The sequence below is a fragment of the Rhinoderma darwinii genome, chromosome 3, assembly GCF_050947455.1.
Source record: "Rhinoderma darwinii isolate aRhiDar2 chromosome 3, aRhiDar2.hap1, whole genome shotgun sequence".
Lineage (NCBI taxonomy): Eukaryota > Metazoa > Chordata > Amphibia > Anura > Rhinodermatidae > Rhinoderma > Rhinoderma darwinii.
The window spans coordinates 153,489,204-153,506,383 of NC_134689.1; the positions used below are offsets into that span (position 1 = coordinate 153,489,204).

Genomic DNA, 17,180 nt, shown 5'->3' on the forward strand with positions numbered 1-17,180 from the left:
CGCACACAATATGAACTTGATCATTTTATGTGAATGTAATTTGATATATGCTACTTTTACTGCTAGCTAAGAAAAACTATTTTGAACAACCAATAAAATGTCCGCCGTTCCTGTTCAGCGACGTTTACCAGAGCCTCGCTGTTCTGGCGGAAAGGGGTTGACTTTTCCTAGAGGCGTCACTTCCGGTGTAGCGGGCGGCTATTTGGAACTACAGAATAGCAGTAGAATGTCAGGCAGTCGTGGTCGTGGTCGTAGGAACAGGGACTTAATTACGCTCCGGGGTCGACTATTGCCAGTAAAGGACGAGGCGCTAGATACGGGGGGCACTGAAAGGGACAGTGATGGCCCTGATGACTCGGATCCTGAGTTTCTGGACGCGGATGAAATAGAAGGAGGAGCCATACAAGTGAAGTCCTGGAGGGTGCCGACCACTAAAGGTAATGTCACATGACCTCTCCGGGCTCTCACCTGTGTCACGTGCTCTGCACCCTATTATAAGAAAACACAGGACAAGTACAAGCACTCCAAAATCGGCATCTCCCTCTATGTAAATAAACGTCTCACTATTTCTAATTATGAATGTGACTGGCACTTCTGTGTACTTCTACAGGTGACAACCACTACCACCGGCTCTATCCCACAATGCCCCATCACGGGCAACACTGACTCTTGGTGCTTGTTTAACCCTTTTGGTTCTGTGACAAATTTTAAACTTGTGACACACAAAACCTGAATTAGAAAATAAAACAATCATGTTATACCCACATATATTTTATGAAAGTAGACGCCTTACACATTGTAAAAATGGGAAAAATATTCTGCATCGCAGACAGACTTCTCTAGTTCTGTCGTTGCAAAATATTTTTCCCATAGACATACGTTGTTTAGTTTTCAGCATCATATATTTACACTGCGGAAATACATGGCAAGTACGCCACGTGTGAGGGCAACCTAAGACTATGTTCACACAGGGCAGATATGCTGCGTAAAAACATACAGCGTTTCCGCCCTGGTCGCCGCAGGGAATTCTTGCCGAAAAACCGCACCAAATTGTGGTGCAGTTTTTCCTCTGCGGAAATCTTGCACTGAAAAAAAAACCCAACAAATTGATATACTTACCATGGTGACGTGTCCCTCTGCCGTCCTGACATTCTGCATTCCTGGGATGATGTTTCATCCTATGTTACCGCTGGAGCCTGTGATTGGCTGGAGCGGTCACATGGAATGAAACGTCATCCCAGGGTCTCGCCTGGACGAAGAAACGCAGAATTCTGGTTGTGTTTATATAATTATTTTTTTTGAGTATCGGATTTTGCAGCAGAATTACGTCTTTTCTGCCGCAAAAAAACACAACATCTGCTATTTGTTGCGGGTTTTACCTCCCTGTTGAATTAATGGGGAAAACCTGCAACACTAAAGCAGTGATTATGTAAATACAATTAACGTGTTGCAAATTTAAAAAAAAATTCTGAGCGTTTTTTCCCGCTCCGTATTTACGCATCGTGTGGATGAGATTTGTTCTCTGCTGCTACTGTATGCTGAGGAATCTGTTGCGGAAATCTTCAGTATTTACGCTACATGTGAACTTACCCTTAAAGGGAATGTGTTGCTAGAAATTGTTTACATTTTTTTTATTTTTTTTAGTCAACCCATTATTATTTAAGTGATTACACATTGTTAATTTTTTTCACAAGTCAGGAAATATTATAAATTAGATTCTAATTCATAACATTTCCATGTGCTGGCCACTAGAGGGAGCAGTTCCCAAAATTGCAGCATGGTCACTGTGGTAAACAACCTCATTGATTTATGCTGCAAATTTGGGGTAGACACACTCTCTAGTGTCCTCACACAATCCCCCCTCCCTTCTTCTGGCTAGTGCCAGGAGAAGGAAGGGTTTGAATCTTCAAACCACCTACAATGTGTACCGCCATTTTCTGAGCGACTGCACGGTGTAGGAGGATTAGATACAGTGCTCAGCAGACAGTATAACACGAACATAATACACCCATCACATACACGAACATAAATTACTTTCTCCTGCTGCCGCCTCCGCTCCTATTCCTTTGCGCCTTCGCTTCCTTGAACATATGGCCGGAAGCCGCGACCAGAAGTCGTCCTCTTACTGTCCGGCAGCGGCTTCTGGTCCAGAAGAAAATGGCGCCGGATTTCGCTCTGCGAACGAGCTTCGTTTTAATCTGTGTGGGAGCGGCGAATGGGCTGTTCCCACACAGACGGCGTACGCTGCAAAGAATGGAACGGCTCCCGTTCGCATTCTCTATGGGCTTGTATGTGCCGTATTCCACCTCTGTATGTGTCGTTAATCGACACCTACAGAGATGAAAAAAAAAATGGCAGCCCCCATAGAGAAGTAAAAGAAAGAAAAAAGTAGAACACAAGAATACAAATAAATAAAATTTATGTTAATATCATAGTAATATGATAAAAAAATATATATTTTCATGACACCTTCCCTTTAAGGCCCTTTTTTACACTTTCCGATATTCGGCCGGTGCAGCGAGCGCAGATCGAGACATCATTGATCGGCGCTCGTTTGCTCCTGTCACACGGAGCTATGTATGGGGACGAGCGATCGTTACTCAGATCGCTCGTCCCCATATGTTATCATGTCAGCAGAGCGTCTCCCTGTGTACTTGGGGGATGTACTGCTGACAACGATAATATTTAAAAAAAACAAAACAATACCATCAGCAGATGTTCGAGCGTTTGCTCGTTCCTCTGCTGATCGTTCCCATTTACACAGGGCAATAATCGCCAACGAGCGTTCTATGAAGGCGTGTCTGCCCGATAATCAATCGCCCAGTGTAAAACCCCCTTTAGGGTAGGTTCCCATGCATCAGATATTGTTTTGAAGATTTCTCTGACTGAAAATCTGTTTTATTCATCTGAATGGAACTTGCAGAAATGTATGCACCTGCTGCAGAAACAGCCATATTCACATTAATTGAACTGATATTCAGTCGGCGCAATCTCTGAAACTAGATCTGCCACTTGTGAGGCCACCCTTATATACACAACACCTCCTAAAAATAAAAGTTCAGGATGTGCAGAGCTGAAACTTCTTACATATATCTTCACATAATCACCAGAACTAAATAAACCAAAAATCTCTGCCATGCCGGTAAACATCGGAGGGGTAATCACATTAGAAAAAGTGTCTGTACCGTCACCGGAGGGGAGAGATGATTGTAACAGGCTGTGATCTTTCTACCTGCTGTCACTTGTAGCTTCTCTTCACCTACCCCTTCTTTACACGTACACAAAACCAGGAATTACAACTTTTGATGCGGCTACTCCTTAATTTCTAGTCGCGGCAAGCGTGTAACTTTATGACCTATAATATACGGCAGGTAAAGGGGTTTTCCAGACAGAAATATTAATCACCTATTCAAGGGAAATGTTAGTGTCATTTTTCTTGTCTTAGGCCAGGTTCCTACGGGTCGGATATACTGCGTAAAAATCATGCAGCGTATCCAACCCGGAACACGCAGGACATTCTGTCCGAAAAATCGCACCACATTGTGATGTGTTTTTTCGTATGGATATTCCGCTGCGTAAATAATCGCTCATACTTGCCTCCTCCCTCCTTTGACGTTCGCTCCGGTCTCCCTGTATGATGTTGCAGGCCATGTGACGCTGCATGTGATTGGCTGCAACGGTCACTTGGGATGTAAAGTCATCCCAGGAGGCCGGACTGCTGGAAAAAGGAGGGCGTTCTGGGTAAGTATGTGGTGGTGTTTTTTTTTTTTTTTTCTCCAGAGTTGCGATTTTTGCAGCATAAACGCTACGATCATGCCACAAGGCGCAACACTTGGCTTTCTGTTGCGGGTTTTGCATCCCCATTGAATTCAGTGGGGATAACCTGCAACAAAAAATCAACAAAAACGCAGCATAAATTGACATGCTGCGGAATTTAATTCTGCACCGTAAGTCTGCGTTTTTTTTCCGCGGTGTAGGCATGGTGTTTACAAAATCTCATCCACTTGGCTGCTACTGTAAATGCTGCAGAATTTCCGCATACAATTAACGTTGTGGAAATTAGACTTATACTTTCTATACGTCACTGGAAGGGAAGGACAAGACACATATTTGAGTTGGGCGTCTTCATTTGTAGGAAGTTCGTCTTCTTATGTGCCATATATAGTTTCATACGCTTAGTACAAGCCTACAAAGAAACCCTGTCACATGAATTCTATATCTGTTTTATCAGCACTTTCTAAAAAGGAAATATTGTTTCATTTTAGGAAAATGTGATTCCACTTCCTTTCTGAGGCCCCATGCACACGACCATGCCCGGGCTTTGATTACGGGCACGGCTGGCAGTGGACAGCCACCCGCATTTGTGGGCCGTGCTCCCGTATAGTATGGGAGCACGGTCTGTAAAAAGCAAAAAATAGGACATGTCTTATCTTTTGTGGAGCCTTTCTATGGCATGGACACCTTCCCGTAAATATATACGGGAAGGTGTCCATGGGCAATAGAAGTGAATGGGTACGTAATTACAGACTTTTAATTGCCGATTTAATTCTACGGTCGTGTACATGGGGCCTAAGGTAGATTTACTAAAAGTGAATGACAAGGATACCCCATCCCTGAAGAAGCTCATTCACCTCAGTCAGGTGGGCATGCAATATTTAAAGGATAGTCTTACCACATACAACCATCTTTATATATCCTGCTCCCAAAACCCCTGACAAACATCTGATAATGCCAGGGGAAGCCTCGCTTTACAGACGTTTTCCCTCAACAGCCGCTACTTGTTAGCAACTCTAGGGGTTGTCTTTGCAAAGACTTCTTTTCTCCTTCAGGACACAGAGGTTGTTTTTTTTATTTTTCTGTCTACATAGCTGTATGTGGACTTGTTTTTTTTTTTTTGCTGGACGGGTTGTATTTTTCTATTGAAAACATTTTGGGGTACATATAACTCATTCGTTTTTTCGTTTAATGTTGTTCATTGTGTGGTATAAATTAAATTGTAACTTTATTTTACAGGTCCTTGCGAATGCAGAGATACCAAATATGTTGTGGTGTGAAAGTTTTTTGTTTTTTTTTAAATTGACGTATATGCTGGTAAAAGCTCCTGACGTTAAACGTATATGCCATAATTGTGGCATCCATCACCACAGACTATATTGGTATCGGTTTAACGGATAATTCATGAAAAGCTATTATAAAGCACATGACATATGTAAAATGTATGCCATACAGTGGCATACATGTCACCTATAGGCTTCCAGGTATACGTACGGTGTACGTTGTGTTTTTTTTTTGTTTTTTTCTCGTTTTTTTAGTGGTATCTCGTGATATGGAATAGTGTAGTCTACTACGCTATTCCACCCTAAAAAAATAATAAGGTACATTAACGTATACCAGCCCAGCAGAGGCCAAGAGAACACTATTTTGTCCTCCATCAGGCTAATGGAGCCCTATGGACACATTTAGCATGTATGTTAAAGCTAAATGTGGGGCCAAAATGTGATGTATACAGAGCCTTATACTGACAGGCAGCCTTTTAGGCCCTGTCTTAGGCATGCCTAATAGACACATTCACATGGTAGGCCTTTGTCAGGCCCCTGGCTGCCATGACAGCCCATCAGGAGTGCCGATGGGGTGACAGATCGAGCCCCTTCGTACTGTTAAAGGGGCATTCCCATCTTAGACATTTTTGGCATATGATCCCACCTCCCGGACCCGCAACTATTTTCCCGAACAGGGGTTCTCTTCAGGCTCCTAAATGTGTTTTTTGTTTTTTTTTAGACTAGTCTGTAAAACGAACATACGCTTTGAAGGGTGAAGTTCAACATGTGATTGTTGATCTTTCTCGCTCACAAATTAATATTTTGTGTTGACCTTACTGCATGAGCCAGATTTTGTTTGGCAGTGTTAGTGTATGTTCACACCTGGTAGATTTGTTGCAGAAATTTCTGTGACTGAAAAATCCGTTCCATGCATCTGAATGTGGTTTGTGGTGCAGAATCTGAATGGATTTCTGCAAATCTCATTCAGATGAACAGAAATATCTGCAACAAAGAGAGGAAGATGGCGTCCAGGACTCTGTACTCCATCATGGTTCTCATGGGAAGTATTTTTTTCTTAAGGTGAGAGGGCTATGTCTCCCTGCTGGCGTTTCTCTTCCATTTGTGCAGTGATGTAATTGGTGTACTCATTTAATGTCCATTTTTTTCTATATTTTATTTTAGTAAAAATGAAAACTGAAGATTCCCATGAGTACATAGTGAATGGGTCTTTTCCACTTGATGATCCATGGTGGACTGTCACTGTAAAAGTGAAACCATATCAGTCTCAGAACTATGCTAAAGGACCACCATCCTATGAACTGGATGATGAAAGCCTTCGAGAAGAAGCCATCCTTTCACTTTTTTTTCATGAATGCAACGTACCAGAGGAATACAGAAAAGATTTTATGGACTGGCTACCAAATAACTATCCTGTCTCTTTTAGCATTTTGAAAGAGCTGGCAAATGACTTTAAGATGAAGGAAGGAAAAAACATCCTGCCATACCTGGAAAACTGTAGTATGTGTGACTTTTGTTTCATCTCTATATGCAGTGTGAATAATTTAATAGCCGTGTGTATATATAGAGCTTTAAAAAAAAAAAAGCTATTGAAAAGTGTCACGGCAATTCACCCAGGACTGGACAAAACCCATTTGTCATGGCCACTAGGAAATTTTCCTTGTCGATTTGGGATTTGCTCCCTGTTTTTCAGGCATTCGGTGGTCGGGTGCATGCACCCTGTATCGAATTCATTGAGGTTAAACGGGTTGTCTGCTTTTAATTTTTATTTAGTGTTGTAGGCCCTGTCTCTTCACAGGAGAATGGTATAGCCCACAGATTAGTCTTGTGTAATGCATCCATGAGCTAACTGAATATGTCTAAACATGGCGTCAGTCATGTACCCCCCCCCCCTGTACATACACGCACCATGTGACCCCTAGCATTCAGTTAGCAATGGCGTTACATGGCATACTGTACATGTGTTTGGCGAATGTAGAGGACACGTCCGTGGGCTAAATGAATAGGACTAATGCTGCAATAGTGAAAAACAACTAATCACTGTGCGTGTGTTTACTTGTATAAAATGGCTGCCTGTCTCTAGGTGATGCTGTTAATAAAGTTAACAATTTAAAAAAAACATAGAGGAGACTATCTATGTAAGGGCCTGTTCACATCACCGTTCGCTTTCCGTTCCGGGGTTCCATCTGAGATTTCCGTCGGGTGAACCCCTGCCATGGAAAGTGAAAGTGAAACCACAGCTTCCGTTTCAGTCACCATTGATCTCAATGGTGACGGAAACATCGCTAATGGATTCCGTTCTTCACAATTCCATCAGGTTTCCGGTTTTCCGACGGAATCAATAGCGCAGTCGACTCCGCTATTGATTCTGTCGTTAAAATGGAAACCTGCCGGAATGGTGACAAACGGAAACCATTAGCGATGTTTCCGTCACCATTGAGATCAATGGTGACTGAAACGGAAGCTGTGGTTTCACTTTCCGTCGCGGGGGTTCACCCAACGGAACCCCGGAACGGAAAGCGAACGGTGATGTGAACAGGCCCTAACAGACCGTCAAAAAACCCCTGAATGTTTACCTTCCATTTGGTTCAGTTTAACATCAGTTTCCATAAAAATTGACAGATCCGTTACAAACGGAAGGGCCAACACCGATGTGAACAGACCCAGCCCTCCATTGGGACTGTGTGTGTATCTCCGCTTCCTTGATCACAGTGATTATGTATGGGGAGAGTGAGCTACTGGGGTTCCTACAGTCACACATGAAATCTTAAGTTTTGAGGGGTCTTAGCTCTTTGTATAGTGTATAATACCTGGGGACCAAATGTATTTGCAATATGGGTAATGCGGTGCAGTTGCTGTAGTTACTACCTGCCATGACTAGAGAGAGCTGTAAGTAAAATGAGTTAGTTTAAATAGCAATGGTGATGAATGCTGAATGTGAGGGGTTTCGAAAAAGGGGTTGTCCAGTTGGGACACCAGTTTCAATAGAAAATGTTTCTTACGTAGTGGTTTTTGCCTATAAGTTAATATTTTCTTTTATGCAGGTTGTGGAGCACTTGCATTTCAATCATTGAATATTCCCCTGGTAATGAAATATTTACCAAAACTTTTACCGAACAAAATAAGAAGTTTGTTTATGTTAGATGTTAATGACCAAAAGTTCTTTGGAGAATCACCACCCAACATCCTGCATGTCATTGAAGCAATATTAGCCAATGATCCTTGGAAATTTGGGTTTGGCTTGGTAAGTACAACTGTATCTTGATTGTACCCTTAACCCCTTCCCTCCGCAGCCATTACTCGGATTTTCACTTTCTCCTCCCCACTTCCAAAAGCCATAACTTTTTATTTATTTTTTTCATCGATTTAGCCATATTTAGAGCTTTTTTGTTGCGGGACAAGTTGTAGTAGTTCACGTCACCGTTTACTGTACCTTTATAATGTACTGTGAAAATTCAAACCATTTTTTTGTGGTGTGTGATGGAATGTGGATTTTTTTTTTTTTCGTTTTTACAGCGTTCACTGGTAAAAATGACATGTTAATGTTCTGTGTGTCTGTACGTTTACGGCGATAACCATTTTTTATATTTTAATTTTTTTTAAGTTTTACTACTTTTTACAAGGAAAAAAACAATGTTCAAAGTAAAATTACATTTTGTCTCCATATTCTGAGAGCCATAATTTATTTCTGTGGATTAAACGGTATTAGGACTTAATTTTTGCAGGGCGAGCTTTGGTTTCTATTGGTACCATTTCGGGGTCCATAAGACTTTTTGATCACTCCTTATAAAAAAAATCTGTGGGACATGAGTTGACTGAAAAACCAGAGTTCTGTTGCGTGTGTTTTTTTTACGGCGTTCACCGTGCAGGTTAAATAATGTGGCTTAATAAGAGTACAAAGATGGCAGACCTGGGGTCCTTCATTAGGCCCCTAGTCTGCCATGACAACCATCAGCCCCCTCCGATCACGTCGCCGGGGAAGCGGTGATCCAACCCCACAGGCCGCGCCCCCTTTTTTTAACGGCTTAGGTGCCGCGGTCGCTGAATTTATGGAGCGGGCTCATAACTTTTAAGGGGTTAAAGAGCCACAGAAAATATCATAGACTAGACAGTTCTGATTTGATCATTCTACGAAAAACAGTTCATTTTCTGGGTCCTTTTTAATTTTTGCTCTGCCAAGTTCTACCTTTTCAAGTTCTAAGTTTTCACCATATTTCTTGGCTGCTATGTCAATTTGTAATAATTGATTCAAGTAGGTAAAATCTGTCTCCTATATCTTCAATGTTATATCATCTGTTAATTGAAGTCTGAAAATTTTTCCCCCAGTTTAGCCTTTGGAAGGCCGATTCTGTATTTTTAACTTGAAGCATATTTAAAAGCTCAGGTGACTTTTCAGGATGAGCTGATACAAAAACTTGAGGACTGCGTCCGTATGGCAAGGGTCTAAAAGTGTTTTATTAACACATCCCAATGATAAAGTGCTACGTTTCGACTTTATTATTTTTTTTTTTTTTAGTGCGTGGAGAGGGGAAAACGGCTATCTATAATTCTGTTTTTCCTGAGCTAGTGGGCGGAGCCTAATTGCTATCACGTCTGCCGTACACAGCACACAAACGTCAGAAAACATAATGCTCCCCAATGTCTTTGTAGCAAACACTCAGAAATAGCAGCAACAAGGAGATTATATAGTAGTAATGTCCATCAAGTTCAACCTCTCCTCAATTAATTACACATCCTTTATTGCTAGATTAGTTATAAACCTCAATGCCATTCACCCGTAAATAAACATTTTAAATGCCGTCCTAGTATTTGCCATCACTACCTCTTGGGGTAGAGCATTCTACTCTAACTGTAAAGAACCCCCTTCCTATATTGATGTCTGAAACGTCTTTCTTCCACATGTAATGAATGTCCCCTGGTCCTTTGTAGAGTCCTTGGAAAGAAAAGATCATGTGCTAGTTCTTTCTATTGACCACACGCACATGTTTACACGATCACCTCTAAGGCCTCATGCACACAAACTTATTTTTTCCCTCCCGTAAATACTGGCGTAAATACGGGTCCTTGGTCACACGTATTCGACCCGTATTGCACCAGTATTTACGGGCACGTTTTCGCTGCAAAATTGCACTGCACTAATCGACAGCCCCTTCTCTCCATCAGTGCAGGACAGAGAGAAGGGGCAGCCCTTTCCGAGGTAAAAGTAAAAAATTCATACTTACCCGGCCGTTGTCTTGGTGACGCGTCCCTCTCTTGATATCCAGCCCGACCTCCCTGGATGACGCGGCATTCCATGTGACCGCTGCAGCCTGTGATTGGCTGCAGCGGTCACATGGGCTGAAACGTCATCCAGGGAGGCCGGACTGGAGGAAGAGGTAGGGAGTTCTGGGTAAGTATTTTTTTTTTACACGTTGATTTATATTGTGATCGGAAGTCACTGTCCAGGGTGCTGAAAGTTACTGCCGATCGTTTAACTCTTTCAGCACCCTGGACAGTGACTATCCACTGACGTCGCCTAGCAACGCTCCCGTAATTACGGGTGCACACACGTAGTCACCCGTAATTACGGGAGCCCCATAGACTTCTATGAGCCTGCCGTGCCGTAATTACGGCCTAAAATAGGACATGTTCTATATTTTTCAACGGCACGGGCGCCTTCCCGTAAGCATACGGGGAGGTACCCGTGGCCAATAGAAGTCTATGGGCCCGTGATTACAGGCGTTTTTACGTTCGTGTGCATGGGGCCTTAGACGTCTTTTTTTTTCCAAGCTGAATAAGCACAATTTCTCTAGTCTCTATTTAATCTAGTTTTCCCGCCGTTGAACTCTCTCCAGTTCTTCTATATCCTTTTTACAATTTGGTGCTCAAAATGGAATTCCATATTCAAGATGTGGCCTTATAAGGGATATAAAAAGGGGTAATATCACATTTGAATCTCCTGGTTTTTATCTCTGTTTTTATACACCCTAATATCCTATTTGCTTTTGCGGCTACTGCTTGACATTGACTGCTCTATTGTACTTTTATTTTATACTTTGGAAAAAGATCTAACTGAGATCAATGGACGTCTGGATTCACCTCTCTGCTTTAACTTTCTCTTGAAGCTTTTCAGAATAATGCATCATGAATGGCAGTAAAAAATAAATAAAAAATGTTTTCCTCCTTTTCACAGATAATTTATCGAGATCTGCGTCTTTATGGCTGTGAGGCAACATGGGAAAGCTTTCTACAGTGTGAAGGTCTGTGGGAAAAGATTCCAGACTTGCAGATCAATGCTCTGATCATCTACAGTGTACTGAAGAAGAAATGCATGGAGCTAGGAGATACATATGTAGAGCACTCCGAACTTACTAAAGCAGTTACTAATGCACAGGACATGTCCGTTGAAGCTGCATGGGAAGCTTTACAATTTTTAAAGGAACAAGAAATTGTGGTGATTGAACAGCAAAGGATTTTCCTGTATAGATGGTACTGGTATGAAGTAAACATAGCAGACGCGATCAATAATGTGGTACGGAGGAAGCCCTGGAATATTGACGTTGATGAAAATGATATATTCGGGACTAAACCGCCTCCACAGGAACGACCACAAAAAAATACAAATAACCAGGAGACTTTCCATAACCAAAGTGCTGCAGGTTGCTCTGACAGTGGTGAAGGGTATGAGGAGAAGATCAAAGATTTGCAGCTGTCAGAATGTGCCGCTGCTACAGAGCCAAAATTATCAACAAAATTGGATGCTGACCAAATGAAGGCAGTGAAGATGATTCTGGCAAACCCAGTGACTGTTATAAGTGGCAAGGGTGGGTGCGGGAAGACCACAGTTGTAAGTCTAGTGTTCAAGTCCATAATGAGAAAGGAGAATGATGAGGTTGAAAAGGCCTGTAAAGCCCTTGAAGAAGACATCACTGCTTCAGAAGAATGGTTTTGTGACGCCATGACCTCCAGCATTGACCAAAATGACTCTATACATGTATTGCTTACTGCACCGACCGGAAAAGCTGCTTCTCTACTAAAGACAAAAGCCGGACTTCCCGCTGCTACCTTACATCAGGTATATAGTGGATATTCTTAGTATTATTATAATAATATTATTATTTTTTTTAATAAGATTAACCCTTTTATGACCAAGGCTCATTGGTACCCCTATGTCCAGGTCAAATTTTCCACTTCTGATATGCACTTCTTTAAACGATAATATCTTTTCAACCGCTTTGAATATCACAACAATTTTCCCTTTTTTTTTTTTTTTTTTTTTTTTTACTAGACTTATGAGGCTTTCATTTTCTAGATTAGTTTAATTCTATGTTTTTAAATTTTAATTATGAGCAGACAAATCACTATAAGGCCCTGTTCACACACAGTTTTTTGGCGCGGAAACCACTCCGCAAAACTCGTAAAAAAATGGGCGAAAATGCCTCCCGTTGATTTCAATTGGAGGCGGAGGCGGTTTTTTACCACGAGTGGAAAAACCGCATCGTGGTAAAAAGAAGCGACATGACCTATCTTGAGGCGGTTTCCGCCTCCAAAACCCCATTTCAATCAGTGGGAGACGGAAAAAAAATACCTCGAAGAGTGTTTTGACACGTTTTTGTCAAACCACTGTGCAAAAAAACGCCTGGAGCAGATTTTGCAGGAGGAATTTTCCTCCTGCAAAAAACTCAGTGCGAACTAGCCCTAAGGCTCTGTAACAATTAGTCTTCTCTCTTTCCTAGATTGCTGTGAGGGGAGAGTGAAGAAGGCTAAAGAGTTTCTGAGCTGCTTGAAAAGTTTGTTGAGCAAACAAACTCTTCTATGATCACCATGATTAGACAGTCCTGGTGATCATCAGCACCTTATCTGCCCAGAAAATGAGCTTACTGGCTCCGTTATCCCTGTGCAGAAACCTTAGGGTATGTGCACACGTAGTGACCAAAAACGTCTGAAAATACAGAGCTGTTTTCAAGGGAAAACAGCCCCTGCTTTTCAGAAGTTTTTTGAGCAACTCGCGTTTTTCGCTGCATTTTTCGCGGCGTTTTTTATGTCCGTTTTTGGAGCTGTTTTCATTGGAGTCTATGAGAAAACAGCTCCAAAAACGTCCAAAGAAGTGTCCTGCACTTCTTTTGACGAGGCTGTGTTTTTACGCGTCGTCGTTTGACAGCTGTCAAACGACGACACGTAAATGACAGGTCGTCTGCACAGTACGTCGGCAAACCCATTCAAATGAATGGGCAGATGTTTGCCGACGTATTGTAGCCCTATTTTCAGACATAAAACGAGGCATAATACGCCTCGTTTACGTCTGAAAATAGGTCGTGTGAACCCAGCCTTAGACCGAGAGGGGGAGGTGCTGACAAATGGCTGAGAGAGCCAGGGGAAAGAAAAGTACAGGCACTGCTTCAGTGTGAACAGTGCTGTACTTCTAGGCTTAGTTTAATTTAAAAAAAAACACTTTTTATGTGGTAATAACTCTGCAATGCTCTTGCCTGTCCAAGCAATTCTGAGATTGTTTTCTCGTGACATATTGTGCTTTATGTTAGTTGAAAAATTTGGTCAATAAATTCATTGCTTATTTGTGAAAAACACCAACATTTAAAAAAAAATTGCAAAAATTATGATTTTTCTCATTTTAAATGTATCCGCTTGTAAAACGGATAGTAATACCACACAAAATAGTTACTATTTCACATATTCCATATGTCTACTTTTATATTTGCATCGTTTTTTGAACATTTATTTTATTTTTTTGGAACGTTATAAGGCTTAGAACTTTAGCACCAATTTCTCACATTTTCAAGAAAATTTCAAAAGGCTATTTTTTTTTCAAGGACCAGTTCAATTCTGAAGTGGCTTTGTGAGCCTTATGTACTAGATAGACCCCATAAATCACCCCATTTTAAAAACTGCACCCCTCAAAGTATTCAAAACAGCATTCAGAAAGTTTCTTAACCCATTAGGCGTTTCACAGGAATTAAAGCAAAGTAGAGGGAAAATGTAAATTGTTTGGTTTTTTTTTGCTGAAATTCATTTGTAATTCATTTTTAATACAAGGTTTTACCAGAGAAACGCAACTCAATATTTATTGCCCAGATTCTGCAGGTTTTTAGAAATATACCACATGTGACTCTAGTGTGGTAATGGACTGAAACACCGGCCTCAGAAGCAAAGGAGCACCTGGTGGATATTGGGGCCTTCTTTTTTTAGAATATATTTTAGACATCATGTCCGGTATGAAGAGGTCTTGTGGTGCCAAAAGTGACACGGTTTTGGAAACTACACACCTCAAGGAATTTATCTAGGGGTATAGTGAGCACCTTGACCCCACAGGTCTTTTGCTGTATTTATTGTAGTTTGTCTGTGAAAGTGAAAATCTACTTTTTATTCTGAAAAAATGAAAATTTTTGCAAGGAATAAAGAATAAAAAAGCACCCCAAAACTTGTAAAGCTATTTCTCCCAATTACAGAATTACCCCATATGTGTTAACAAACTGCTGTTTGGACCCACGGCAGAGCTCAGAAGGGAAGGAGTGCCATTTGGATTTTGGAGCGCAGATTTTGCTGGATTGGTTTTCAGTGCCATGTCGCGTTTGCAACACCCTGGAGGGACCAAACCAGTGGAAACCCCCAAAAGTGACCTTATTTTGGAAACTACACCCCTTAAGGAATCTATCTAGGGGTATAGTGAGCATTTAGACCCCACAGGTCTTTTGCTGAATTTAGTGGAATTAGACTCTGAAAGTGAAAATCTACTTTTTTCTGAAAAAACATCAAAATGTTTAATTTTTACAATGAATAAAGGAGAAAAAGAACCCCAAAATGTGTAAAGCAATGTCTCCTGATTACGGCAATACACCATATGTGGTAATAAACTGCTGTTTGGACCCATGACAGCGCTCAGAAGGGAAGGAACAATATTTGGCTTTTGGAGCTCAAATTTATCTGGAATAGTTTTTGGGTGCCATGTCGCATTTGCAAAGCCCCTGAGGTACCAAAACAGTGGAAACACCCCAAAACTGACCTCATTTGGGAAACTACACCCCTTAAGGAATCTATCTAGGGGTATAGTGAGCATTTAGACCCCACAGGTCTTTTGCAGAATTTATTAGAATTAGGCCTCATTTACACGAGCGTAATATACGTGCGTGCTTTTCACGCGTGTCGTACGCACCTATATTAGTCTATGGGGCAGTGTAGACGATGCGTGAATTTTGCGCAGCGCGAGTGCGTTGCGTAAAACTCACGACATGTTCTATAATCGTGCGTTTTTCGCGCATCACGCACCCATTGAAGTCAATGGGTGCGTGAAAACCACGCATGCCGCACGGAAGCACTTCCGTGCGAACTGCGTGATTCGCGCAAGAGCTGTCAAAAGGATGAATGTAAACAGAAAAGCACCACGTGCTTTTCTGTTTACAAACATCCAAACGGAGTGTCAAATTAGAGATGAGCGCACCGAACTTCACCGGGTTCGGCCGAACTCGTTTTGACCGAACCCTGCAAAAAATGTTCGGGTACGCGACGGCAGGAGACAGTCACTGTCCACGGTGCTGAAAGAGTTATACTGGTTCAGCACCATGGACAGTGACTTCCGATCACAATATACATATACGTGTAAAAAAAACAAGAGGTTCTGACTTACCGATAACTCCCGCCTTCTTCCTCCAGTCCGACCTCCCGGGATGACAATTCAGTCCAAGTGACAGCTGCAGCCAATCACAGGCCAAGCACAGCCTGCAGCCAATCACAGGCTGCAGCGGTCTCATGGACTGCTGCGTCATTCTGGGAGGTGGGGCCGGATGACAAGAGAGGGACGCGTCACCAAGGCAACGGCCGGGAGACCGGACTGGAGGAAGCAGGAAGTTCATGGTAAGTATGAACGTCTTGTTTTTTTTATTCACAGGTTGGTGTATATTGTGCTCGGAACTCACTGTCGAGGGTGCTGAAAGAGTTACTGCCGATCAGTTAGCTCTTTCAGCACCTTGGACAGTGGCGGGCGTCGACTAGCCTCTCTATGATGGCGGCTGCGCAAAAATCACGCAGCCGCGCATCATACACGGATGACACACGGAGCTGTCAAATGCCTTTTGCGCGCGCAAAACGCACACGCTCGTGTAAATCAGGCCTTAGGCTATGAAAATTAATATCAAGTTTTTTCCACAAAAATGTTGCATTTTTTCATTTTCATAAAGGATAAAGGAGAAAAAGCCGCCCAACATTTGTAAAGCAATTTCTCCCATGTACGGCAATAGCCCACGTGGTCCTAAATGCTTTTTCAGTAGAAATGGATTAACCCTTTCAGGGCTGATCCATTTTTTGCTTTTTTCATTTTAGTTTTCCCTCCCGGCTTTCCAAGAGCCATAACTGGTTTTTATTTTTCCGTTAGTAGAGTGGCGTGAGGGCTTATTTTTTGCGGGGGGAGTTGTAGTTTCTGGTGACACCATTTAAAGTACCATTTAATGTACTGGGAAAATAAAATTCTTTGCAAGCTGAAATTGGAAAAAGCTGCGATTCCTCCATTGTTTTTTGGGTTTCGTTTTTACGGCTTTCACCGTGCGGTAAAAACAACAACTTAAATTTTTTTCTGAGACTTAATACGATTAAGGTCATACCAAATTTATACAGTTTGTTGGGTTTTTTTTATACTTAGTTTTTACTTTGTATATAAAAAAAAAAATTTGTTAAAAAAACAAAACGTTTTGTTTCACCACAATCCGGGAGGCATTGTTTTTTTTTTTTTTGGGTCGATTTGAGTGTGTGAGGACTTATTTTTTGCGGGACGAGCCGTAGTTTTTATTGGTACCGTTTTTTGGTACATACAACTTTTTGAAAAACATTTAATAAAAAGTGAACGTGACCAAAAAAACAGCGATTTTTGTCGTTTTTAAATTCTTTAATTTTGACGGCGTTCACAGTTAAATAATGGTATATTGTAACAGTTCTGACTTTTACGGATGCAGCGATACGAATTTTGTTTATTTTTTTTCATTTTCTACATTTTTTTTTTTTTACTTTAACCCCTTTAACGACCAAGGACGAAAATGAACGTCATGGTCGGCTGCTAGTTCCCGCACCATGACGTTTATTTTCGTCCGCATTTCAAACTGTCACTCTGTCAGGCGCGCGCTGACAGCTGTCCTAGACAGC

At 41.7% G+C, this 17,180-nt stretch overlaps 1 protein-coding gene across 1 annotated transcript in view; it reads left to right on the forward strand.

Moving 5' to 3' along the window:
- The first annotated feature begins 211 nt into the window (after nt 1-211).
- HELB (DNA helicase B) overlaps nt 212-17,180 on the forward strand; it is a 51,522-nt gene continuing 34,553 nt past the window's right edge. Inside the window, exons 1-4 of the mRNA XM_075856914.1 lie at nt 212-437; nt 6,222-6,557; nt 8,102-8,301; nt 11,230-12,111. Of these exons, the coding sequence (XP_075713029.1) occupies nt 227-437; nt 6,222-6,557; nt 8,102-8,301; nt 11,230-12,111 (1,629 nt within the window). The 5' untranslated portion in view covers nt 212-226. The remainder of the gene's footprint in view (nt 438-6,221; nt 6,558-8,101; nt 8,302-11,229; nt 12,112-17,180) is intronic.